The 26,163-nt window shown below is 40.1% G+C and overlaps 2 protein-coding genes across 3 annotated transcripts in view; one reads left to right on the top strand and one right to left on the bottom strand.

Annotated features, from left to right (window-relative positions):
* Positions 1-8,819: 8,819 nt before the first annotated feature.
* map1lc3b (microtubule-associated protein 1 light chain 3 beta) lies at positions 8,820-18,507 on the top strand. Its single transcript, XM_074678493.1, has 4 exons — positions 8,820-9,099; positions 14,495-14,550; positions 16,868-16,974; positions 17,129-18,507. The coding sequence occupies exons 1-4, from the start codon at positions 9,060-9,062 to the stop codon at positions 17,304-17,306; spliced, it is 381 nt and encodes a 126-aa protein (XP_074534594.1). The 5' UTR covers positions 8,820-9,059; the 3' UTR covers positions 17,307-18,507.
* Positions 18,508-20,247: 1,740 nt separating this feature from the next.
* The window catches only part of zcchc14 (zinc finger, CCHC domain containing 14), a 53,308-nt gene continuing 47,392 nt past the window's right edge, over positions 20,248-26,163 (bottom strand). For both annotated transcript variants that reach the window (XM_074678576.1, XM_074678578.1), the window contains exon 14: positions 20,248-24,794. In XM_074678576.1, the coding sequence (XP_074534677.1) occupies positions 24,739-24,794 (56 nt within the window). In that variant the 3' untranslated portion in view covers positions 20,248-24,738. The remainder of the gene's footprint in view (positions 24,795-26,163) is intronic.

The following is a 26,163-nucleotide window of genomic DNA, read 5'->3' as shown; positions in this document are numbered from 1 at the left end:
GAAAATCTTTATTGAGGCCCGTGGAGTTGCTGGAACCAAGGGAGATGGAGAATGACTCGCAGAGATCCCTAGTCTGTCTCAGAGCTACCCAGGGAAAACCTCACCCATGCTGTCTTGCAGTGAAGGAACCCCGCCTACTACTGCGCCACCGTCCCGCCTCAGCTGTAAAAAGTGTTCACTGATTGCAACAAGAGTAACTTTGGACATACAGGGGGGCTTTTTCATGCTGCAAAGATCTCAACACATCTTCAGAATCTATGTTGAAGATGTGTCAAGACACAAACAGGGTTACAGAAAACAGTGGAACCAGAGTGTCTGTCTTACTCCCACAGGAATTGAAACTGGGGTAGAGGCCTGTAAGACCCACGAGGTGTGTAAGACCCACGAGGTGTGTGGACCACGTGTCACAGAGCTGTATGGCTGTGTGAGGCCTGTGTGAGAGAAGTTGTTTAATTCTGCTCATATAAGAATGTCCTGACAAGTAAGAGGTAAATTTAAAGAGACTGGGACGGTGAAATTTTCATTTATGAATGAACAAGATCTTGCACTTCACATTGCTCTCTCAGTTTTTCACATTTTATTCACTGCTGTAAAGAGTGTCTTGAGCCGACTGTGTCTTGAGCTGACTGCTGGGGTTGAGTATTTGAGCCGACTGCTGGAGCTGAATGAGTCTCTAGTTGAGTCACAGTGGCCTGACACTGGCTCAAGGAGAGAAAGTGGTGGGTGAAAGAGGTCTTTTGTCACGTGTGGAGAAGTTGTTTCATATATTTTGCTGACAAAAGAGTATTATACCATGATAGATGACACATATGCTTTTCTCTTCTGCTCTGTTCAGACAGTAGGCCGACGGTAGGCTGAAAGCGGGTAAATTACAGATCTAATAGCCTGTGTGAAGGCATGTTAGCTTCTATTAACCTGTTTGCAGGAAAATTAGCTTTCTATCAGGCTAGCTGCAGGTAAATTAGCCATCTACTAGGCTAGCTGCAGCTAAATTAGCCATCTACTAGGCTAGCTGCAGGTAAATTAGCTTTCTATCAGACTAGCTTCAGGTAAATTAGCTTTCTATCAGACTAGTTTCAGGTAAATTAGCCATCTACTAGGCTAGCTGCAGCTAAATTAGTCAGCTATTGGGCTAGCTGCAGGTAAATTAGCTCTCTATCAGGCTAGCTTCAGGTAAATTAGCCATCTACTAGGCTAGCTGCCGCCAAATTAGCCATCTACTAGGCTAGCTGCAGATAAATTAGTCAGCTATTGGGCTAGCTGCAGGTAAATTAGCTTTTGTATCAGACTAGTTGCAGGTAAATTAGCTTTCTATCAGGCTAGCTTCAGGTAAATTAGTCAGCTATTGGGCTAGCTGCAGGTAAATTAGTCAGCTATTGGGCTAGCTTCAGGTAAATTCGCCATCTACTAGGTTACCTGCAGGTAAATTAGTCAACCATTGGGCTAGCTTCAGGTAAATAAGTCAGCTATTGGGCTAGCTTCAGGTAAATTAGTCAGCTATTGGGTTAGCTTCAGGTAAATTAGCCATCTACTAGGCTAGCTGCAGGTAAATTAGCCATCTACTAGGCTAGCTTGAGGCAGGCTAGCTTTCTATGAGTGTGTTTGAAAGCAAGTTAGCTTTCTTTTAGCCTGTTTGCAGACATTTCAAAGTATTCAGCCACAAGTATTCTCCTCAAGTATTCAAATAATCATAGTTTTATATCGAAAGAACATTAAATATACAATAGTGATGGAACCTGAAGTTCCCATGGGTTGGGGCATTCCAAATTCCCACGGGTTGGGGGAGTTGATTGACAACATCAGGTGAGGGGGCGGGGTTGTTATGTAAATAATTGATTGACAGCAACAGGTGTTGTTATGTAATTATATGTAATTGATTGACAACAACAGATGGGGGGAGGGGGGGTGACCTCTTGACCTCTAGGGTCATAAATCACTTTTGGACATGTTGCGCGTACCTGTATTCTCTTGTAATGAACCATGTATCAGTGGAAAGTACACATTTTAAGTTACCGATGTGGTTTGAATTTTTTCACTGAACTAACAGTGACAGAGTTACAGTAATAACGCTACATCCAGGGTAAATATAACGCCGGTACTATCCAGGTAGGTAAAGAGTTTAAAAAGCTAACTTGGAGTTGGCTGAAAAGCACAGCTGTGATAAAAATAGTTTTGAGTAATTTGTAAATCGGGTTGTCACTCAGATGTATCGGTGTGTGACAATTGTGGGAGTAGAAAGTATGTAGACAACATTCATATAGATCAGGGGTCCGCAACCTTTACTTTCAAAGGAGCCATTTACCTCAGCTCACCTGGATCAAAGTCATTCCTGAGCCACAAAATGTGTCAAATTCTACACAGTTAAAATCAAGTGAATAATTTTCAATACAAGTGAAGAAATATGTATATATTTTTAATTTATAAAAATGAACATGTGATTTCTATGTTTTTTAATACATTTGCAAATACTAAAAAATGAATTTAAAAAATTGAAAAAAAATCAACTTCATTAATTTGTAAAAATTTCAAAACTTTGCAAAAATTATTTTTAAAAAAGGGAGAAATTCTGTTTGTTTCTTGTCTTGCCACATATCAAGCATGTTTATCAAACTGGAACGTTGGCAGTTAAATGCATCCATTTACACAGAATTAAAATCTGTATTTTCTTTCAGATTTGTCATTTGGAAGATTTAGTTTTCTTTCCAGGGCTGTAAAACTTGCGGTTAGCCACGGACAGATGCATGGAAAGTTGGTGGGCTGTTGATGTTGTAGGAAGTGAAGTAGAGCAGTGGCGGGCTTTATTGACAGATGTGATGAATGTTGAGGCATGATTTTATTTAGTGTAAATGTCTTTAATCCTCAATACCCTCCGTAAGAAAAATAAGAAATATCTATTTCAATACTATTTTTAAGACTAAAAGGAGCCACTGCAAAGAGCCGTTGATGCTTCAGAGCTGCAGGTTACAGACTCTTGATGTAGATCATACAGTTGTGTCATAAATCTACCAACGTGAATACTCCCCCCTCCACAAACACACACGTAAACTCCTGATTTGCTAACACACAGAGTAAGTGGACATACGGCCAAAGCTCAGGACAAAGCAGCTGCAAGAGGTCATAGTGGTATTGAAAGCAGGTGCTGAGGGATTAAGTGTCCTCTAAGCCTCTGGTTACATGCTACAGCGCACCTGGGAGGTGTGCATGTCTGAGGGAGCGGCTTACCAGGGTTTAAGGCAGAGGGAAGATGATATTTACAGATGGAAAGATGATTGAGAGATGAGAGCATTGGTGAATAACAGGATCCATACAAAGATCTTTCTGGGCCGTCTGTGAGGTTTCGCATAAGCACAGTTCTCTCTTGAAACCGTGTTATGTCATCATTATAACGTTCATGTAAGTCAGCTGGTTATCACAGCATGATGCTGTACACCAATTACAGGAAGCACGCGCAGCAGGTGAAGACTTCATGTTGGACACGTGTTGGGTAAAGATACAGGAAGTAGAATATTTGACTTGTTTGTAAGGAAATGTTTCACCACTTCCTGGTTCTTTGCATGATTTGATGTTTGCTCCTCAGCTAGAATTTCTAGCATACAGATGTTTCCACATCTCCTCCTTCAGGTTGTAGTAAGCATCAAAGTGATGGTGACAGACTTCTCCACAGATGCTGATGATGAGGATGATGAAGAGCTAAAGCAGGAGTCTTCACTGTGAACACGTGGTGCTGCCTGAACTCAATGCCCCTCTCCCAGTCCAGTAAATATGTCGTACCAAGCTTATTCATGAGAATCAAGTAAACCCACAGCTTTCTCTCTGACCTTGGTTGCTACGGAAACATAACTGCTCTCTGCTTGGTAACCTAGTCTTTTCTAATTGCTGTTGTCTTGGCAACCATGCAACCAATGTGATCTAGTGCAGGCCACAATCCTAACTGCTTCCTGTAGCTGCGCTCGCCCCCTGGAGCAGCAGTCTCCTGACACACAGACGTGTTGAATGGATTAAAAGACGGTCATCAAGAATCTGTCGGCTGTGGTGGAGAGTGAACAGCTCTGGCTCTACGACTTCATCGTTTCAGGACCCAGATTTAAACAATGATGGCCCAGTGTGCAGTATAACATCAGTTTACACACAAGAGATCCCTTAACCACCTCTGCCTTTCAGCTCTATCATCTATTGTTATCGACCACGTCACTGTTGCCTTCAGTTCTGGTTTATAACACTGTCGACATTTCATATTGCTGGATTAACACTTGAGCCATTTGATCTACTGGCCTTAGAGACTGAGTCCGTCCTTGTGGAGCCTCCTGGTGAAAAAAATCAACTCACAACACAAAGACAAAGAGAACAAAGCACAGTGTAGGATACTGTTCAGATATCATGGGTAAATATTTGACTAGCAGGATATCTCCTGGCTCACAGGTGTAGGGGACTTACACCCAGGCCTGGGTCCATTTTCATATGACCTCCAGCTTTCAAGCTAAAGCTCTGTACATTCTGCTGAAACTCAACAACTCTTCCAGCTGATGTCTTTAAATTAACAGATTTATCATGATAAGAAAATGTGAGGGTTCAAAAACACATCAGAGGACACAAGTCCAGATTAAAGTGATGAAATGGAGCAGAAAATACAAAAAAATAGTCCATGAGAAAAAAAATAAACAGAAGTAATTGAGTCTAAAAACATTGCTGCAGGTCTGATTATGAAATATTATCCTGATTAAATCCTTGGATGAAGGATAAGAGGCAGGGGAAAAGAAAACAAAAGATTTACGGCCAAAAGTTTGGAGAATGGTACAAATTTTGATTTTCACGAAGGTCATTTTTCATTGCAGGGAATGACTTTTCTGTGAATTGTGGTTAATCTGATCACGCTTCACAATCTGGAGCAGGGGTCACCAGCGTGGTGCCCGTGGGCACCTGGGCGCCGGCAAGAACTATACATAAGGTGCCTGTGAGACATGTTCCAAATAACAGCACTGGTCACAATGGAGCTTCTTCCTACCATTGTTGTTGTGTAATTCATTAATAATAATTGTGAAATAATTAACATTGACCTATGAGCAGTCTCTTCACATAGTATTATCACTTCTACTATGATTAGTGTTATTGAAAAGTGGTCTGTGTAATGTTGTTCAGGACGTCTGTTTCAGACAAGTAGCCCTTTGTGCCTTCCCGTGTGGTAGACCCCGGTCTCAGAAAATCTGGTGACCTCTAAACTAGGGTCAATACAAACTGCAGCTGTAAGAAGTGAGGCAGCAAACTATTCTTGAAACAAAATTTGTGCTATTCTCAAAATTTTTGGCTACGACTATACTCTCATAAATGTACAAATATGAGACATAAATAAACGAGAATTATGTTGAAAATAACGAGAATAAACATTAATTGGCTCTTTAGCTCTTTAGGACTTTTTATCTTGCAAATTTTTTACTTATTTTTTTCATTTTTTATTTTTTTTTATCATAGCCCTATTCCTCCATTGTAAAATCTAGATTCTGATCCTGACATAAAAACATCCAGAATTTTTTCCCCATATCGCCCCCTAATGGAGAACATGTCCCTTGGTCAGAAGCAGAGTTTGCTGATGTAAATGCAGCACGTAACACTGCAGAAAACTGACCACTGATCATCTGGGATCAAGGGACACCTGAGGGACAGGTGAGCTTTGATTTCATCAGTCTGTGATGATGGAACGAGGAGGTTTGAGCAACAAGAGACAGATTTTTGTACTGTGTGTATATAATTTTTTTTCTGTATGTACCACTAAATTGGTAAATTATATACAAACCCTTCCTTGCCCCCTTCAAAAACAGGTGCCCACATCCAGTAAGCTAATACTCTGTGTTACTTCAGTGAGAAAAACATCTGGAGGGAAACAGTTCAGAATCTCAACGTCACAGGAAGTTAAAGCGTCATATGTGATCAGGAAGTGTCGGTGAGAGTTATTTTGCATGTTAAACAAATGATCTCCTGCTCCAGTACTTTCAAACCTTTATATGTTAGGGAGGGACAAAATGAAACGGTGAGCAGACTATGGCAGACCACAGTGCTTCCGCCCCTGGATTAAAAGCAACAGGTGATCAGAGATCTCCCCCTGCTGGACAAAAACAGGAAGTGGAAGTGTTTTTTAACCTCACTTGTTTCAACAGCATCCCTTAGTCCACCAGCAGTGTTTACTTTTCAGAGTCACCTTTTTAAAGACTTACTTGAATAAAACTCTGAGGGACTATGTTACTTACAAATGAGTCATGTTTCACTGTCACAGTCGTCACGAAAAAAGACAAATTTTAGTCTCATGGCTGATTAACTGCTGATATATTTTACACATGTTTATAATGAGTATATAATGAATTACTGAATAAACTTTGGAGCTGATCTTAGCTTAGAGTGTGTCTGTGACTTTGACTGATGATGTTTCAAAATGTGACGTGTAGATGATGATAGATTGACAGAGTAAACGGTGAATAGTGTTGTTGAGTTTTGAATAAGATAAGTGAGTCAGGAGATGTCTAGGGGAAAGGAGCTCAGGGAGTCAGGCCTGCAGGGACGAAACCTCTGTCCCCCACGATGCAGAATTTGGTCTCGATGATTAAAGGGGCAATGAGGGTGGCACCTGATCATTGAAGGGATGCGGCTCATTTGAGGAGGGGCTTCAGGTACAAGGGGGTGAGGTTAATGAGGGCCTGTAGGTGATGAGGAGGATCTTGAAGTGGACTTGGTGCTGGAGGATGAGTGTGATGTGAACATGTTGAGGGTTTTGGAGGTCAGCACAGGGAAGGCCTTAAAGGACGCTGTGACAGTGGTCTAGTTTGGAGGTCATGAAGGGTGAGTGTTTCTGTAGTAGAGGAGGAGAGGGAGTGTCTGAGGTGGGAGAAGGAGGTGTTGGTTCTGTGTCTGACATGAACTTGAAGGCAGGAGCAGGGTCCAGGATGAGGCTAAGCTTAAGGACTACTGAGTGGAGGGGAGGAGGAATCTGGAGACAGTGACAGTTAAGTTTGAGAAAGTTGTGCTTCACCCTGTGTTTAATGTCAGTGTGGCAGAGTTAGGGTTTCATCATGTGAGGATTAGGTAACACTTTCTGTCAGGGCCAGTTTCAGGATCAGACCTGTAGGGGGCCTCAGCATCTTGTAGGAAAGTGATGTGAAGAGTTCCCTGAAGTGTTAAAAAAGTATTAGTATTTATTAGTATAAGTATTTCTCATCTTACTCGTCTGTGGTTAATATATATATATATATATATATATATATATATATATATATATATATATATATATATATATATATATATATATATATATATATATATATATATATATATATATATTTTTTTTTTTCTACATTTAATTTTATTCCAAAGCCACGTACAACCTTTTTTAAAACTTAGTTGTTGTTTTTTTCTTTTTTTTTTTTTTTTTTTTCCAGAAAGTTACCTACATGCATCAAAGGGTTGAATAAAAAAAAATCTGGACACAGGGATTCATATTTCATGTAGGAGTTAAGAAAAAATACACAACAATTATTAAATAATAATAATAATAATAATAATAATAATAATAATAATAATAATAATAATTATTATTATTATTATTATTATTATTATTATTATTATTATTATCATTATTATTATTATTATTATTATTATTATTATTATTATTATCTTCTACCACAAACCCTGTTCAGGCTCACAGGTGTCTGGAGCCTATCCCAGGCTGAGAGAAGGGGTTCACCCTGGATTGGTTGCCAGTCAATAGGCTGACACATGCAAACTCCTCATGGAAAGGCCAACTTTACCCAACCCAGGATTCAGACTGATGACCTTCTTCCTCTTCTTCTTCTTCTTCTTCTTCTTCCTCTTCTTTTTCTTCTTCTTCTTCTTGTCATTATTAATATAAATTCCTTGATACTGATAGTGCACTGTACCCTGAGTAAACACTCATAGAGCACAGTCTGAAGTCTGTGTCTGTTCACAGGTTGGCTCTATACCTCTGGATGAATCCAACTGAAGAGAGAGGAGGAGGCCTTTGAACTGACAGAAAATCAAATGAACATTAAAAACATTAAAGATTTAATTTAAAGCTTCCCTGTTTTCAAAAAAGCGTAACTGTGCTTCCTTCCTTTCTCCCTCTGTCTCCCTTTGATTCAGACCTGAACAGCTGACTGCTGTTTTGAGGATAGAAGTATAAGTTTTCAACATTTCTTTGTCTTTCTCATGAATTATCTGTAACTGGTCTCACTTTTGGTTTTCTTTAATGCTTGTACAATTAGTTTTAAAATGATTATCATTTTCACCACTAGTACTTTTATCATTAGTTTTAACATTATCATTTTATTTTTACTTTTTACCATTATTATCTTTTATGTTTTTGTTTTAAATTCATTTTTTATCTTGTTTAATCTTATTTCTGTGTCCTTCTTTTACATTCTCCCTCTGACCTTAAGACCTATTACCTTGTTTCAATCATGCCCATTCAGGTCAAAACTCCTTGATTGGGTTCTTGTTGGATTTTTTTTTTTTTTTTTTTTTTTAGATCTCTTTGTATTCATTTTTTATTTGTTTGTTTTTTTCAGTCTTGTTTCTTTGTTTATTTATGTACTTTTTAATCAACCGATGTTTATAAAGGTGTAGAATAAATCAATGAATTGTCATTATTAGTTATTATCATATTGATGTAACTCGCAGTGGCCCAAACTACTAAAATAGTCCGCTTAAAGTATGAAAAACACACAAGGACAGTGGAGTGCATGTGTGTAAGATTATTAAGTGTTTTTTTTGTGACTAAGGAAGAAGACGACGATGAGGAGGAGGAGGGACAGAGCGCGTGACGTCACAGGTCAGCTGACAGGTTTGTTTTGCTTGCTGGAGCTGATAAAAATACAGTCAGAGGAAGAGAGCAGCGACATCAAACCATCAGTGATCTCTTCTGTCTGTTGTTGAGCTGTAAAAAAAAAAAACAGCACAGAGACCTCGGGTACCTGTCTCTGTTTTTACCCTCAGATATCTGCTCGGATACAGACTCTACCTCCGCTTCGTCCTGTGCCAGCTGCTGGGCTTGACGCAGTATGCCTTCTGAAAAAACCTTCAAACAAAGAAGGACGCTCGGTAGGTGATATAACTGCCTCTTTGACCCTGATCTACACAGCGCATCTGACCCATGTCTACAATGATGATGGCTGGATAAAGTCTTTGACTAAAACTGTCCTCTGAAATGTTCATGGTTCATGTCGGCTAAGTTTTAGCGCTACTGTAAACAAAACTGTCAGATAAAGTGAAGAGTAGAGCATCGGCCATTAAAGTTATCATTCCTCCGTTTAGTGTCAGACACACAGAGAAGGATCGGCTTGGAGACAAGTTAGAGAAGACGACGACATCTCGGATGTGTTGGTGTAAACTTAATAAAGGAAGCTAAAAACAAAAACTATACGTCTAGACCAAAGCGTGGTTAGAGGATATAACAAAGAACACATAAAAATGTTTTATCTCTGCTGGCTGTGTGGTGTGTTTCAGGCTCTATTTTGTGTTTTGCTTCAGAGCAGTGAGACGAAAACACAGTGGTGTCGAAACGCAGGGCAGAGGGAAACAGAGCTGCAGGATTGGGGGATGGGGCCGTTTGTGAAGGAGAAAACGGGATCAAAAAGGGGGAACCTATGCAAAATGTTTCCCAAAGTTGGCATTTCCTGTTATTTCATTATGTGTATGTTTTTATAGAGCACTGATGGAGTGTATATGCTCATTTCCGCTTTCCCAGCCCCCCCACAGCCAAAAGTGATCATCCTTAAACTCTGTTAAACTTTCCAACATGATGAGTTGGTGAAATATACTCAAATGTCACATGAGAAACTGTTAAAAGCGACAAATAGAATAAGAAGATTTCCATTTTGACGTCACGTTATTGGTCAAAACTTGCACATCAGAGCACGTGGCAAAGAGTTAAGTTTCCTTTTCTCTAAATGTCAGATGTGCGTTTATGCCTCATAATTATAGAGCAAAGGTTGTGTCTTTTTTTATTCAAAATATCACAGTGACTAAAAAGAGTTTGTCAAAGCTGGAACTTGTGAAGCAGAAGTTTGTTCTGGAGCCTGTTTACATTGTGTAACCTTTGTTTTTTTCACCGCTGTGTCACTGTGTACACAATATTATCAGGCCCTGCGTGTTTGAGTGAGTCAACTTTTACCATTAAACAGGCTTCTTCCTGTTGTCAGGGTCCATTTCAGATAATCAGTTCATTTTAAAGTAGCTTTATGTTTTATCTCTTGAAAGTGTTTGTAATAAACCTCAGGAAACCACATGGAACTTCCCAGCGGAGCCGAGTGGTCTTGACCAACACCTGTGTTACCAAAGCACAGAAATTCATGGGAAAGTCAGCCAAGAGTTCCTGTTTTATCCCCCCCGTTAGGCTGACAGTGACTCAAACACCAGCAGTCAGGCAGGTCATATGACACCAGTGAGACACTCTATCCTGCACGTGCACCTTGGTGCACCTCTGTGTTCATGTGGCTGACACTGACATGAGGATCAGAGCTTCCTGTTTCCTGATTGATGTGTTGTTTTCAGAGCCAGCCCTACCTAATGTCACACGCCAAGACAAACTTTTATATGGCGGCCCCTCCATGGGTGATTTACACATGCTTACAAAAGAAGTCAAGTAGGATTGTTTTACCACTGTCCGTCTTTTAAAGGGTACCTTGTCACCCAACTGAGATCAGGGCTGCATGATTTGGCAAAATAATATGATTATTTTGGACAATACCATGATGTGCGATTTTAATAATATTTGTCTAAATACGTTGCTATAAAGGAACACAGATAAGTGATTGGTAGTTGTGAATAATGTACTTCTTAAGTAATAACAAACAAGTACTGGTTTTATAAATTTTGAATTTTGAAGAACTAAGCCTAAAAAGAAAGCTTGTACAGAAGTATTTCAGTTCACTTCAGCACTGTTCAGTTAAATTTTAGATTTTTTTTGTAATAAATTCTTTGTTTTATTGTAGTTTAGTTTTTTATCATTGTTTATTAACTTATCTATTTAAAGCTGCAGCCCAGGGCTAGTCAATTAAAGAATCTGCCAGGACAGATTTTCAGACTAATGACATGAGCTGGGCTGCACATTTTTTACCTGCAAAGTTCAGCTGCTGTGTTCCTCTCCTGGGTTATGCAAGTCTGCTTTATTGTGGTTCAGCTCTGGTTGTAAGACGCAGCCAAATTCTGAATTTTAGTCGCCCCTTATGGGAAACCTCGGGAAAGTTTGTCTGAAACGCATCGCGTTTTACAGTGTGGTGTCTTCAGACCTCATAATCTTTTAGCATTGCAGAGCAAACACATTAGTTTGGTTTTTGGCCTTGGTTCTAAAATAAATAGATACTTTTCAGTCCACGCATGATTAAACTGAATTTTTCCTCGCTGATTTTTGTTATAGGGTAGAAAGAGACATGCTATTTTCACCTTTGTAGGGCTGCTAATGCTAGCTTTCAAACACACCTGCTTCACGACACAATGCATTGTGGGCAAGTTGCTAGGTTGCGATCATAGACAGTAAAAAAAATAGACGTCCACTTGCTCGGCTTGAAGTGAGGTCACCACGAAAACTGGTCCCCCTGGTGACTGGCTGCAGTATAGGTTTAAAAATCCGGCTTTCCAGTCATTCCAGATGGGCTGTGGTCAAACTTAAAAAAATGTTTACACCTCCTAGAAATATTTCTCATGTCCGATTGTTGTGATTTGAAGATATCATTTGGCTGCCTTGTATCCAAGTCCTTTTTTTTCTGAAAAGTTAAGTTTTCATTAGTTATACCAGGTTAAAAACAAGGCTTTATGTAATGTTTAACAATGATTGACAGCTGCCGTTTTCGTGTATTTTTGGGGGGGAATGTAATATATGTCGGGAGATAGAGTCAGGAAGTGATTAGACTCTCGAAAGAAAAAAAATTATAATTATTTTTGTCACCTGGCTCTACTGTGCAGAATCTGGCTTTAAACTGCTACAATGCCTGCGCCTGAAACGGCGGTATTTTGGCTTCAAAACTGTACAATGATAAATGGCAGAGCCACACTGTCCACTCTGTATACAGTCTATTGTTGCGATAGGTGTTGCAGTCAGTATCTGTCATAACGTTGATATTTTGTAAGAACTTGTCCGTGTTAGCGTAGTATGTTTTTTTTTCATTGGATCCAAGTACCCACACTTGGCAGCTGCTTTTAGGTCACATGTGGCCTGCGAGGCGCTAACTGAAAAGAGCTGCTGTAGCCTGTTAATTCTGTAATTTAAATACAAGAAAATAAGCTAAAACAAATGCTGTTTATTGGAGTTTGGACTCATATAATTAATTCCCCGATGCATTAGTCAGAACCTGCCCCTACGTTGTTGCCATAACATTATGTTACTTTGCTCATCCATGGATGGATCTACACTGAGCTGAGAGATCAGTTGGTGGAAAAGCCGGCACAGCTGGAGACTCCTCAGCTGGAGGAGCAGGAGGAGACTTCTCTCTTATTATCGGTTGTTATATAAAATAAATGTTTCTTTACATTTGAATAAATGTGAGCTTTGCTATTTTCAGAGTTAGTTGAAATACCTAGTTTTAATGTAATATTTGTAGAGAAGCTGATTTTTTTTCCAGATTTTGTCCCGCCCCCTGGTGGCCACGGCGCCCTTAGCTTTTGTCTATATTGCCTAATGGGCCAGCCGACTCTGGTTATCTTAGTACCAATGCTTGCATTTGGTTTTGAATTGATTAGCTCAGAAAGAAAACATTCCAGAGTTGATTAAATTAGAGGAGCCCATCAGTCGGCACACAAACACTCCTCTTGTTGTGTGATGTGCTGTCACAAGGCTGGACTCTCAGACATCTGAATAACCAACATCGAACTCCGACATCTATCAGGGGCCTGTGCGCCCTTTTTAACTCGTTGTTTCTGGATTAAGAGACAAGCTGCAAGATTTATTTTTACTGTTTTTTTTCCCAAAACAAAAGTCTCTTTGATGACACCAAGCCAGCCGACAATGTTTAGCAGTGAAAAGTAAAATCTGTTTTCCTCTGCTGGAAAAAAATTATGTGATTAATTTTGTAGTAATGGTGGACACTGGAGCTGGACTGACAAACAAAAACAGTGAGCTGCAATCAACAGCAAACAGGTGGTCCTCACAGAGCCTTTGCTTAACTCCACTTTTGCTGATGAGACCATCTGTCCGACAGCTGATGTTTTTGGTGGAGAAGTAAGGCGAGCCTTTGCCTTTGGTTTTCCCATTTGAAATAAAATGATACTCAGAAAAAGCTCTGCTGAGCTGGGCCTGTCCTGTTCCTAGAAGGCCTGTTAGTCAGGAAGACCTTTAACCAAAACATTAGTTAAGATTTGGTTGATATTTTCATATATTTTTTATTTAAGGTTGATGGTTTAAATAAAGCTTTCAATTCTTATTGATATTATTTTGAGTTTCTTCTACTGTAATAGGATGCTATTACTCTATTTTTGCCAGAGCTGTCTTAACAACATCACGGGCCCCTGGGCTAAGTCAGTACATTGGGGCCCCCTTACATGCCAAAATCTGTCAACAACCACAAAATAAGTAGATAAATGAATGAATAAGAATAAAAGCCTTTGGGCGCAGATATTCACTGTCCTGTCCTCTCTGATTGAAATGGCGTAAAAAGCCTGAAGGCCCTCTAAACTTGGGCCCTGAGCAAATAAACTAAACCCATGCCAATTTCCTGACTAACAGGCTCTCTGACAATAAGGTGGGCTCCTTGTTGAGCCTCTGTGTTTGATGTGATGCACCCAAACCAAGGCTGAGGCCCTGACCTCATCCTGTAAACATAGGGAGAAAACCTAACATTGAAAATGTGAACACCCAGCAAAGACTCTCACAGACTAAGCAGCAGCTGGGCTCAGGTGAGCTCTAAGTTATGAACTCTACACAATTATGAACTCACACTGGAGTTATTTCATAAAAGTGAATTGTATTATTTTTTGCCAACAATCGGCTATTCACAATTATGTGTACAGCATGAGCGGATTTCAGAAAAGCCCATTATGATTTCACCAGGGTGCATTATTCCATCGAACGGTCCACAAAATTCTTCTCAGAGTCCCGTTACGACGTTTTAATAATATTGATGTTTTGTAAGATAGAGCTGTGATCAGTTTTTCCACGACTTCATCAGAGTTCTGTTAAATGTGGTGGATTATGATGCACATATTTCCACAAAGCTGCAAAACAAGACATTATAATCTCTAGCATCATGGCTGCTTTTTCACATAAGCTCACCAAACTGAATTAATCCACGACTGGAGAGACCGCTGTAAAGAATTATGAGAAAAAGAACAGAGTTGGTGAAAAGAGAGGTGGTTTGGGGCTCTTCCTCTGTTTTCCTGTGTGTGTGTTAGTGTGTGTGTGTGTGTGTGCTGACTGGTTATCTGTGTGTTGCTCCCTGCCCTGCTTATCTCTTCGTCTTGTCCGTATGCTTCATTAACTCAAACCTGCATTTTTGGTCCTCAGAACAGAGAGTAGAAGATGTCAGACTGATCCGAGAGCAGCACCCCAACAAGATACCTGTGAGTAGACACACACACACACACACACACACACACACACACACACACACACACACACACACACACACACACACACACACACACACACACACACACAAGATGCAGTTCAACATCCTGAAGCAGAAAAAAATGTATCAGCATGTTGTGCAAAAACAGCACGCAGAGCATGAGATGGGCTGTCACGGAAAGTGTAACCTCATTTCCTGCTTCACTGAAATGTTGATTGTTTTTTTATTTGCTGTGTTGCCACATCAGTATCAGGGCTTTCTGCTCGTTAACTTCTGGTTAGAGATATCTTCGCTGTGCTGGACCAAGACAAAACTTATTTAGAGTTTAGGTTGTTTTTTTCCCTGAATACACCGACAGAGGAAACGGTTTCAGTTTGTCATGTGAGAAATGACTTCATCTGTTGAAAAGATCTCAGTGACTCAGAGGAACCACTTTGAAAACGAACCTTTGTCTTTAACCCGCTGTCTGCTGTCACCACAGCCTTCCATCTGCTGCTGAGGGAAAAGCCTCTTCTCACTTAAGAGCCCTAAAGAGTGTGTGTGTGTCTGTGTGTGTGTCTGTGTGTGTGGTTTTGGTTGAACGGGGGGAGGGTGTCTGTGTGCTCCTCAGGGCTTATAAACTTCAGTCAGTCTTGAGACCAGAGGCAGATGCGTCTCTGTAATAGGACTCTATCTGCACCCCCTCAGGCTGTATCAGTGACATTGTGAGACCGAGCTCCAAGTCTTTGTTCACCAAAGGGGCTTTTGGACCAAAAGGTCCAGAAACTTTTGGTTTAAATATTTTATCATGGCTGGCCAAAGACCCAGGTAAATGATGCAAATAAGGCCAGTGACATGTGGAAAAAAAAAACTGCAACACACCACCAGACCAGTAGAGGGCAGTAAGACATGAAAGAAGGCCACTGGCAGATACCTTCAGCCGCGTTTCCACCAAGCAGTCCGGGGCGGTTCAGTACGGTTTGGTACATTAAAGCCTGATCTTGTTTGCGTTTCCACAGCAAACTGTGGCCCCTCGTGGTAGGCGGCGTGTAAGCCGGATGCTGAAAGCTGACACAGTTTACCCCACTATTAAATCCAATGAAGAAGAAAAACGCGACACAGTAAACAAAGTTCACAGATGGAAGACATGTGGCATTTCGTCCTCTCTGTGATTGGTATGTAGATCTTTGATACAAAGTGCAATCAAGTTTTGTTTCAGAGAAGTCTGTGTGCTGCCAGGAGAAATGCAGCCGCTGTCGGGGTAAGGTCTGCAGTGTGTTGCTCCACCTTCCAAGAGCGGATCGGTTCAGTCTGGCACCCATACAGAAGGGTCCCAAAAAAGTAGGCTCATCTCAGTTTCAGGGGATGTGTCCCAGGATAAGTCAGTGGAAACGCCACAAAATGTGTGCCGTACCGAGATGAACCGAACCGGTCTGCTTGGTAGAAACGTGGCTATAGTCTGTATAAAATATGGACGTAGTCTTTGCTACACCATGTTTCTGTTCCTGATGCAGAGTAATGAAGCTTAGGAACCCTGAGACTAAAGCATGGTACAATCCAGGAGTGGCCAACCAGTCAGAGACCAAGAGCCACAAAAATGACCATGGTACTACAAAGAGCCACATCACTCACGCGGTCTTACAAACACACTTCCTCTTAAACATAAACAAAATGACATAAAATGAAAATCAATACATTTCTGATTCTCAAACCAAGATTATTTGTCGTCATCTATCTATCTATCTATCTATCTATCTATCTATCTATCTATCTATCTATCTATCTATCTATCTATCTATCTATCTATCTATCTATCTATCTATCTATCTATCTATCTATCTTTCTATCTATCTAGGTAGCTGTGAGCACATGAGCGATTGAGAGGATCACATGTAGAGAAGAGAAAATGAAACTTAAGTATCAATCTCATTACCCGATTATTGATCAATACTGATCCCAATTTTGGATGAATGGATCAAAGAGCCACACACAGAAAGGCAAAGAGCCACAGGTTGGCCACCCCTGGTATAATCAAGTATCATGGAAATCTATGGAAACAGCTCATGTGTTCATAGGTTCATAGAGCACCTGTTACAGCCATTGTATGTTTGTGTTTAGTCTGTAAGTTTTGGAAACATCCTGTGTGCTGCTGTGTTTCTGTCAGGCTTGTTAAAATGACAAGTTCATTAAATACCCAAACCAACCAAGAGAAAGGGTCTTGGTCCAGTAGTTATGAAAATCACATCCACAAGTACGAGTTTTCTAGATATCCTCCCAGTAGAAGAAAAGTGAGGTGTCGGCCCCTGAAAGTGTTTCTGTGTCTCCTGTAGGTGATCATTGAGAGGTATAAAGGAGAGAAACAGCTTCCTATTCTGGATAAGACCAAGTTTCTGGTGCCGGACCACGTCAACATGAGTGAGCTCATCAAGATCATCAGGTAGACCTGAAGCTCTTTTTGTTTTTTCCATTCTTCACCTGCTTTTCTATCTATTCTCCAATGCACTTCCTCTACTTATCTTTTTTTGTTTATTTTTCTTCAACCATTATTTCCTTACATGCCTTCACTTTGCTGTCTCTTCCCTTCCCACCAGGAGGCGCCTCCAGCTCAACTCCAACCAGGCCTTCTTCCTGCTGGTAAACGGCCACAGCATGGTGTCGGTGTCAGCAGCCATCTCTGAGGTCTACGAACGGGAGCGGGACCAGGATGGTTTCCTTTACATGGTGTACGCCTCCCAGGAGACCTTCGGTGCTGCCAGGACCCCTCAGTGAACCTTCCACCCTCTTACGAGTTGATGGACTGATGACGTTTTCGCCACACGTAAATTAAATCTGAGCTGTAAGAAGTAAACAACAAACAGCTTTAGCCAGTCTTTAATCTGTCCCACTTTGAAAAGGTTTTGGTCGTGGGTGAAAACCGCTCACAGCTAGCATACAGCCACATTTTACACACGGTACCAAAACGCCCAAATCTGACTCCAACTGTCAGATTGATGATCGTATCGGCTTCTTTCCAGTCTGTTACTGGCCCGCTCTTCCCCTGCTGTGGTCACAGGTCTCCTGGCAGTCTATGTTGATGTATATACGTACGCTTCATGTACTTATGTGACATGTGGCGACGCTCCACTGTGTATCTATACATACATTAGCCATTGAACACAGATAAATGCAAAATGACGTAGAGAAGCTCCATGTCGGTGTTTGCACCTCTGCTTTGTTTCTCAGCACAGTCCCTTAAAGGTGCTTTGTTTTTCTACCCTCTGTTAGCCTAAAGCATCTGCCTGTAACACACAGATCCAGAAGACAGTATATCAGGCTGGATTTGGACACAGGGAGTATGGTTTCCCTGTACGTGTGGACACAGGTTGATGGTGTTTCTGTTGAAGAGGTTGCCATTTTCTTCTCTTTTCTCTTGTAGAGTTTAATTGTTACTAAGGAGTGATGTACAGCAAACCGTAAGGAGTGAGATGCAGATCAGATGATCAGTATGACCTTTCGCTGTCTGTGTTTCAGGGCACAGGGTTCAATAAGTGCTGACACTGTGTGAAACCTGCACCTGTCAGTCTTTTTTTTTAATGGAACAATTGATCTTCATCTCTAGTTTTCACACTAAATCTTCTCTGTGCTGTCGCCATCGTCCCAACACATCTTGGTTTAGCTCATTTTATATGGCAGTGTTTTATAATCTTGGTTCTTCTTATTTAAAATGATTTTAATTTCATGGTGTTTTTTTGTCTTCTCAGTCTTTTCTGTCTAGTACAAAGGTGACCTTTGTCTGACAAGCGAAAGCCACCGTGTGTTTGTTACAGAGGGGTGGAGCATTGTTTCATTGCTGTCCTTCCTGCCTGCTCCTCTGTTTCACACACACACACACAAACATCTACACTCAGCAATATCACTCAGCCTCCTCTTATGTATTTATGTTGGTATTTTTTAAACAATAAAAGGAGAAAAAAATCAGACTGGTCCCTGTTTTCTGTTTAAAACACCATTCATAATTTGATATTTGATATACACAATATTCATTGTGTAATACATTTGTTATGATGCTGTATAAAAGAGTTGATATTAAGTTTTTTTTTTTTTGAACAGTACCTGAAAAATTCATGAAAACATTCCTGTCTTGTTACTATCATTAGATTTCTGTCTCAGCAGTGATAATTTTGAGTGAACTTAAAAGAAAAGAAAAAACCTGCTCTTGTTTACACTACATTTTAAATTTGGCAACATAGCACAGCCCATCTGTTGCGATTGTTACTTTGTCAGCCATGTTATTAAAAATAACACTTGATAACTTCACTTGGAACTTTCATTTTTGCTACCTTTGTAGTCACTGGTACATCTTCACTTGGCCATATTTGTACTGCTTCAACATTTCAAGGTAATGTAATAGGTATCATGTATAAAGCTGGTCGCAAACCATAAAACTTTATGGCAGCTTGTCATACATATTTCAAAAAAAGTGAAAATGAATCTCTCACAGACCATCAACACATCTCATTTATTACCAGCAAAAACATAAAACACACTGTAAAAGGCACCTGGTACACTGTCCGTGCAGTGGAGCACAGACTGTCTGTGTCTTAACATACAGCAGGGTCTCACATCCACTGCGTTCTTCCCTCATTCATAGTTTCAAATCGCTGTCACAACAAAAAATTACTTTCCTGTAAAAAACGCAAAATATAAATGACAGACATAACAGCAAATTTACAGTAGTTTGTTACAGTGACACAATTAAAATCAACCATGTGCAAGGAGGGAACTTGGCGGATGCATTTGTGATGTTACTTTTGCATTCATTGTTGTATTTTCTGTAAACTTTCTGACACCTACTTAGTTATGTGCTGTGTAAACATGAACAAACTCTACTTCTGACCAATGAAAGTGTTCTCCATTAGGGGGGCATAAATTATGTCAGGATGTTTTTATGTCAGGATCAGGATCTGGATTTAATCAAGATTACTTTTCAAAGTCAAACTACTTTGGCCTGCAAATGTTTTCAAACCCAGTACCCTGGTACTCTGGCTTCCTCCCACAGTCCAAAAACATGCTGATCAGATTAATTGGTGATTCTAAATTGTCAGTGGGTGTGAAAGGTTGTCTATCTCTGTTTGTTAGCCCCCGTGACTGACTGAAGACCAGTCCAGGGTGTACCCTGCCTCTCAACCCAATGACAGCTGGGATAGGCTCCAGCCACCCATGGCCCTGAACAGGAAACGCGGTAGAAAATAATGAATAAAAAGAAAGGTAAAAGAATAAAGATAGACAGATTTTTTTAACATGCCTGGTTGAGACCACTAATGTGTAACACCTTCAGCAATAGTTACGTTTAATCCTGTTTAATGATATGTTGTCATATGTCGTTAATGAGAATTTCTAAGCAGTCATTTTTTTTTCAACACACACACACACGTGCCCACACACACACACACACACACACACACACACACACACACACACACACACACACACACACACACACACACACACACACACACACACACACACACACACACACACAGTATTACTTATAGAATGGTAAACTTTAACACACCTTCAACAGATCACAACAACAGTCTCTTCAAAGAAAATTAGAAAATGTTTATTACCCTGACATTGTTCTGAACAATACATGTTTAAAAAGTCAGCAATTTAATTGCAGGACAACAATAAAAATACAAACAAACAAACAAACAGAAAAGCTGAGAGGCTCTGTGAGGACTTTCTGTTTGGTGTTGATTGCATCACTCACATGGTCAGATTTGGTGGACTCCGTTTCCCATGAGCACCATCGCCCACTGTCATAAAGATGTGATTCTTACCAAGGCGGGCAGATCTTTTTAACTCTACTTTTCTTTGTTCAAGACAACTTTTCCCAGGATGCAAAGTGACAAGGTGATGTATTTATTTCTAGTTATGTAGAGCCATTGTTTGAAAGGTGACAAAGTTTGCGTCCAAAAGGTGAGCAGACTATCTGTTTAGTGTTCCTCACAGCCTGGTGCTCTAAGACATGTCTGTAATGTGTAACATTAGTGAATCCTGGTTCTGTCCTGCCAGTCATCTACCAATCAGAGCTAACGTAACTTTTCTTCATTTTATTGATAGACTCTCAAGTTTGAACAGACCACTGCAGAATAACTGCTGACTGTGGGTTGGAATCAACATTAGCACAAACAGTTTAGCTCCTGTGTTAGCCTTTAGCTCTACCGCTTTCCTGTTTAGCTTTCCTCTGTTCTGACCTCATTTTTCTGTCTGACAGAAACTGAGATACAACATTTAGAAATAACCAGTTTGGTGCTGATAATCTAACTTTAAACTATGGATTATGGACAGGCAAATATATAAAAGTGAGACTATTTTATGAACAAGTAGAAATTCCTCACAGGGCCTCCAAAGATATGAAACAAGCCTGCTGCAGCATCATTTAACTTGCACTGTTCTAAGTCCTTAATTGTGAGTGCTTGGTTTTTAAAACCTTCAAAAGCTGAACTATTACACATAAAAAAAATCATAATAAGGCAGTTTTTGGTATGACCGAAGGCAGAATTGCATATGTTAAGAGTTCCCCTTTTTGAAGAAGTTACATGTACAAACACAAACAGAGGTGACTGATTTGAAGTCCAATGTTCCTCTGAAAAGGCATCTCATACAAAAGAAAAGCACATTGCTGAGTAACCTGTGATAACACTCTGAAGCTCCTAACACTCAGTTTTTTACATTTTAAATAAACATCTGCTGCACCCTCCAGGAGCACAGGTAAAGTTGGAGCTGAAGGACGAGCTGTCCTTGTGTCTGTGAACTCTGGGTCCTGCCCAGATCCTCCTTTATAGTCACTATGTATAACACAAAACATTTCCTAATGCATGTTAATTTACCAGCCCTGAATTTTCCTTTGTGTAGTTCATATTACAGCAAAACCTGTGCAAGGAGAGACACTTTGTATTCTGTGATTGTCACGATATTTGCAGATAATGGACACGATCTCTCATCTGAGTCTTTACAAAAGCTTTGAAACACTGTCTGAGCTCTTTGCTTGTTAGACACTTTTAACTGGACTAGACAGCTTCAAATGTCCATTACAGGAATAAATGGGGAAGACTGGTGAAGAGAGGTGTGAACCATCAGAGCCTCCTCCTGCCTGAAGATCTTAGCCACTAAACCAATAAAGTATTTAAAGAAAAGGTCAGGCAGGAGGGGTAAAATTTCAAGGAGAGCCCTTTTTCATCTTTATAATTTTAAAGAAAAAAATCAGACACATCTTGTCTCTCATGCTGTGGTTTCCACCTGGTTGGATTATTGTGATTCCCTTTCGTCAGGGTGACAGCCAAGACCTGACTCCACTTTAAGAGCAGACTTCAAACTTTCCTTTATTAAAAAAAAGATAATAGCGCTGGGTCATATCTGAACCAGCTCTTAATCCTGCTGACTGAGCTTCTGTGTCTCCTCTGTCTGTCACTAACTCTAAACCTTCATGTCTCATTTAAGTCTTTGATCACAGATCTCTCTGAGAGTCCCTGAGCTCTGCCGTCTCATGGGTTCCAGCTGCCGTGGACCTGACACACTCCAGCTTTGAACTGGGTCAATTCCACTAGCTCCTTGATGGTCTCAGCAGACGTCTGTCTGGTCCTGTTCGAGGTTTCTGCCTGTTCAAAAATGCTGCACAGGTCTCTTCTCATGGTGGATTAAGATGAGCTCAGACTCTATCTTGTCTTCCTGTTGGGTCTATGCCAATAATAAAACATTGGCCTTTCTTTCTTTCTTTGGTTTTGATTTGGAGCTGTTTAAATTAAGATTGATTGATTGTTTTGCACATTTTTCTATCTTACTCCTTTCATCTTCCATCTCTACCCACCAAAGTACAAGCTTTGGGACACAAAGCCAGCTCCCTTTCTTTCTGTAACCAACAGCACAAATATAACAGAGGGCTAACTATGATCCAAGGTTGTTTCACATGTAGGGTCCGAGGCCTGATGCATCATTAAAAAACAAATAAGCCTCCTGATCTCTAAGTTCATTTCCTTACACCATACCAACTGCCAGCTCCTCTGTTCCTAACACAAACTTACCTTTAAAAAAAAAAGGAATCACTGTCAATAAGTCCCTTCACCCTGCTGTTCACACCATCATGTAACCAAGTATTTCCAGCCCTGCTCCTGCAGTTTTGAAATATTGCTGTAATGAGATAAATAATCTCCAACTTTTAGACCTCTATTCAGATACTTTCATTCTTTCTCCCTCTTTCAGACCATTCTAACTCCCGTTATACCTCCTGAAGTCAATCATCTTGGTTCAAAATCCAGCCCCCTCATTATTCACTATGACCGACCCTGTTCTGAGATCGCTGCACTAGCTTCCTGTTAAATTAAGGATCAACTTAAGGATCGTGTTAATGACAACGCCTCAGTTCTTGTTCCTCTCTAATAATCTAACCTGGGTCTTCCTCCATCTCTGCTCCAATTGAAGAACAGAGAGAAGGGGCTTGAGCTTCCTGCATACCCCTTCTCTCAACAATCAGCTTTATTGATCCACCAGGTCTGTTGAGTCTATAGAGAGATTATTAGAGATATTAGAGATTATATTTCTTTATCACCAACTGCGGATGCGCTGTTAATCACTGTGGTTAATCATACTGTGGCTGAGAGTCACCAGTTAGCATGGTCGCTATTAACTCCAAAACACCGGTTGCTCTGTGAGTCAAGACTTGATAGACGTTGCCTCTGTTGTTTAGTATCATTTCTGATAACTGACCACAGAACAACCATACATTTTGATGCTGCTAACAGGCTGAATTTAGTGTTTAATTAAAACACACTCACTCCTCTAAATGAATGTGGCTAAACGCTGGTTCTGCAGTCAAGATGTGTGAGCAGCTCTATGATGACTGATAATCCCTCTATGAAGCTTCATAAACTACTTCATAAAAACCTTAATCTGAGCTTGTTTATTTTTATTTTTTTTATACTTTTACTGTACTCGTTTAAAAGTGTTTAGATATAATCATCTTTTGACCACACAAGGCACTTTTACATTTCCAGACCTATTCACGCCACATTCTCCCACTGAGGGCAAAGGCTGCTAAAAGCACCATGAGTGTTAACTGACCTCATTCACACACTGACGAACACCAGAGGCATGGAGGGTGGAAGTGGAAGGCGACTTTGGTAAGTCTGGGAGCGGGACCTGGATCAACCTTGCGAGTCCACCACTGAGCCACAGCTGCCCTGCGCTCTCTTTGTTATGATGTAACTTTTCATAAAAGCACTCCAGGTGACAGCACAGGTTCAGGTGGAGTTCTGTGCCTTAGAGGTCAACACTCACTTATGATGATGGTGATCTACTTATGGTCTATGCAGCTGAGGAAAAGATCTAAAATCAGGTTTTAATCCAGAAAAATCCTGTAACTGTAACTCTGCCCAGGTTAAAATCAAAACAGTTTGAAGTCCAACACGCAGCGACCCGACTCCTCACCAGAACCAGAGACCATGTAACTCCTGTTCCAGCTTCCCTTCTCTGGCTCCTGATAAACTTTGGAATTGATTTTCAGATTTCATTTAAACCACACTCTGTCCCTGTCTACACTTCTGATCTCGTCTCCTCTAAGGTCTGTTTGCTGCCCTAAAAACAAGGCTAAGGACCAAAGGTGACCTTTGACCTTTTCTGTCCGAGCTCCCACCCTCTGAGATCAGAGTGTTAGACTCTCTGATCTCCTCTAAATCTGTTTTAAAAACACATTTTTAAATTGACGTGCTTTTACAGCAGATGCTATCTGAGCGTTTTTTTCAATCCTCAAAGCTGATCTCTTCTGTTGTGTTTTGTGTTTTTATCTTGCCCTCTTTGTAACTCTTTTTTTCAGAAAAGTGCCGTTTAACTTAAGTATTTCATACCATTCTTATTACCATAAAGCTTTTAGTAACATGACTGACCGGGAGCAATGGAGCGATCCATTACAGAGCTGGCTCCTTTCCTTACTTTGGTTTGACATCAGCTGATCCATCAACTTACACTCCCCCCTCTACTTCCTCTTTCTTCCATCCCTGTACAAACTGTTTTATCAGGTCCAGTCCTGATCCACAGTCTTCAGTCAGACTTGTGTTGTCTTACTGTACCCAGGACCAACTTTGCAGCAAGTTTCAGGAGGAACATGAGGTACAGTTGTGTCAGGAGTGCAGAGGCAGTTCAAATCCACAGATGTTTCTGCTGATCAGTCCCCTGAGTCCTTACTGTCCGAGTGAGAAGCGTATTTCAGCCTAAAAGTACCTGGGAGACAATAAACAGAGAAAGAAATCAGTCAAAACTGCTGCTTCAGAGCCCCACAGATCAAAAACACAGGAAGGTCCTCTGTGATAAACGTCTCACATTTAACCCCAAATTTATGAATTTGAAACTTCTATCTCATCAACATGAGAAAAAGTTGCCTTGAAACCTGTTTAAAAGTGTGCAATAAAAACCAAAACAAACAACAAAAACAAGAACACCCAAACTTATTCTAGCCCCTTGAGGATTATTATCCCACTACAGGCAGCATTTTTATTTTGACCCTTTTCAAAATGGCTGCTCTCATAAAATCATCTACACACAGCAAGAAAAACATCTTGAATGTTCCTTTTTTAAATAAGTATTTCCTGCATTAAAAAATGCAAAATTACTAAAAAGTTCACAATTAAAGTCGCCAAAACAGCTCAATATGTCAAATATGTTACAAAAAAAAATCATAAAAATCAATACAGTAATTTTTTGTGTGGATTTTGTTTATTCCAGCAATGAACATCTAAATTCCAAAAAGACTAATTTTTATGGCTCATCTTTGATGGACCAGGCTTTAAAAGCTTAATCAAATAATCAATAAACAAACAGATACTTGGTAAGTTGGTGGGTGCCCTGGCTTCAGGAAGCTTGAAGTGTGAATGATTGTGTGTGTGTGAGTGTGTGTGTGGTGTTTGTGTCTTTGTATTCAAATCTCTTTGATTATGTTCCAGATTTAGTTTTATTATGATCTCGTTTTATCAATGACTGTGTTGATGTTGTAAGAACGCCCTTGAAAATGAGATGGTATATCTCAAGGTGCTATCCTTGAAATAAATTAAATTAATAATGAAACAAGTTATAAAATGCAGCAGAAAAATGCTTGTATTCACTGATCACCTTTGTTTTGTCCTTTCTGGACTTATAGATTGTGAGATATGAGAACAATGGAGCAAGGCGGGGGACGATGAACTAAAAACAAACAGGGACAATAAAAAGATTAAGAGTGAACATTCTAATTACTCATTTAGATTGGGATTTTTTTTCTGGTTAGTTTTGAAGCGAACAAGGTTTAAATTAATTAAGTACTTTCCTTTATTTGCACAAGTTTTGTTCATCAAATTGTGCTGAGTGCTTTTGAGTAACCACCACTGGAGTTCTCAAATTGTTTGATATCTCACAGGAAAGTCTGAGTTCAGTTAGAAATATAATGAAACTGAGTTTTTTAGTAACCGTAAAACAGATTACGAGGTTTAGATATTTAAAAAAAAAAAAAAACCTTCAAGTGTTTTCAATGGCGACAGAGTTAAGCTGAAAGTTACAACTTCAAACCCATGTGAACAATATGAGAGGCAGATTACCCCTCTCTTTAAAGTTTAAAAGT

This window comes from Halichoeres trimaculatus, unplaced genomic scaffold (genome assembly GCF_033239565.1).
Source record: "Halichoeres trimaculatus isolate MK-OKI-2021-1 unplaced genomic scaffold, fHalTri1.1 fHalTri1_scaffold_10, whole genome shotgun sequence".
NCBI lineage: Eukaryota > Metazoa > Chordata > Actinopteri > Labriformes > Labridae > Halichoeres > Halichoeres trimaculatus.
This window is presented reverse-complemented; position numbering and strand designations above follow the sequence as displayed.

Bases quoted from the DNA above. Each gene is read 5' to 3' on its own strand.
- map1lc3b (XM_074678493.1), top strand. From the start codon at position 9,060: ATGCCTTCTGAAAAAACCTTCAAACAAAGAAGGACGCTCG. The intron at 9,100-14,494 runs GTAGGTGATATA...TTTGGTCCTCAG, and splicing joins CAAACAAAGAAGGACGCTCG to AACAGAGAGTAGAAGATGTC. The intron at 16,975-17,128 runs GTAGACCTGAAG...CCTTCCCACCAG, and splicing joins GAGCTCATCAAGATCATCAG to GAGGCGCCTCCAGCTCAACT.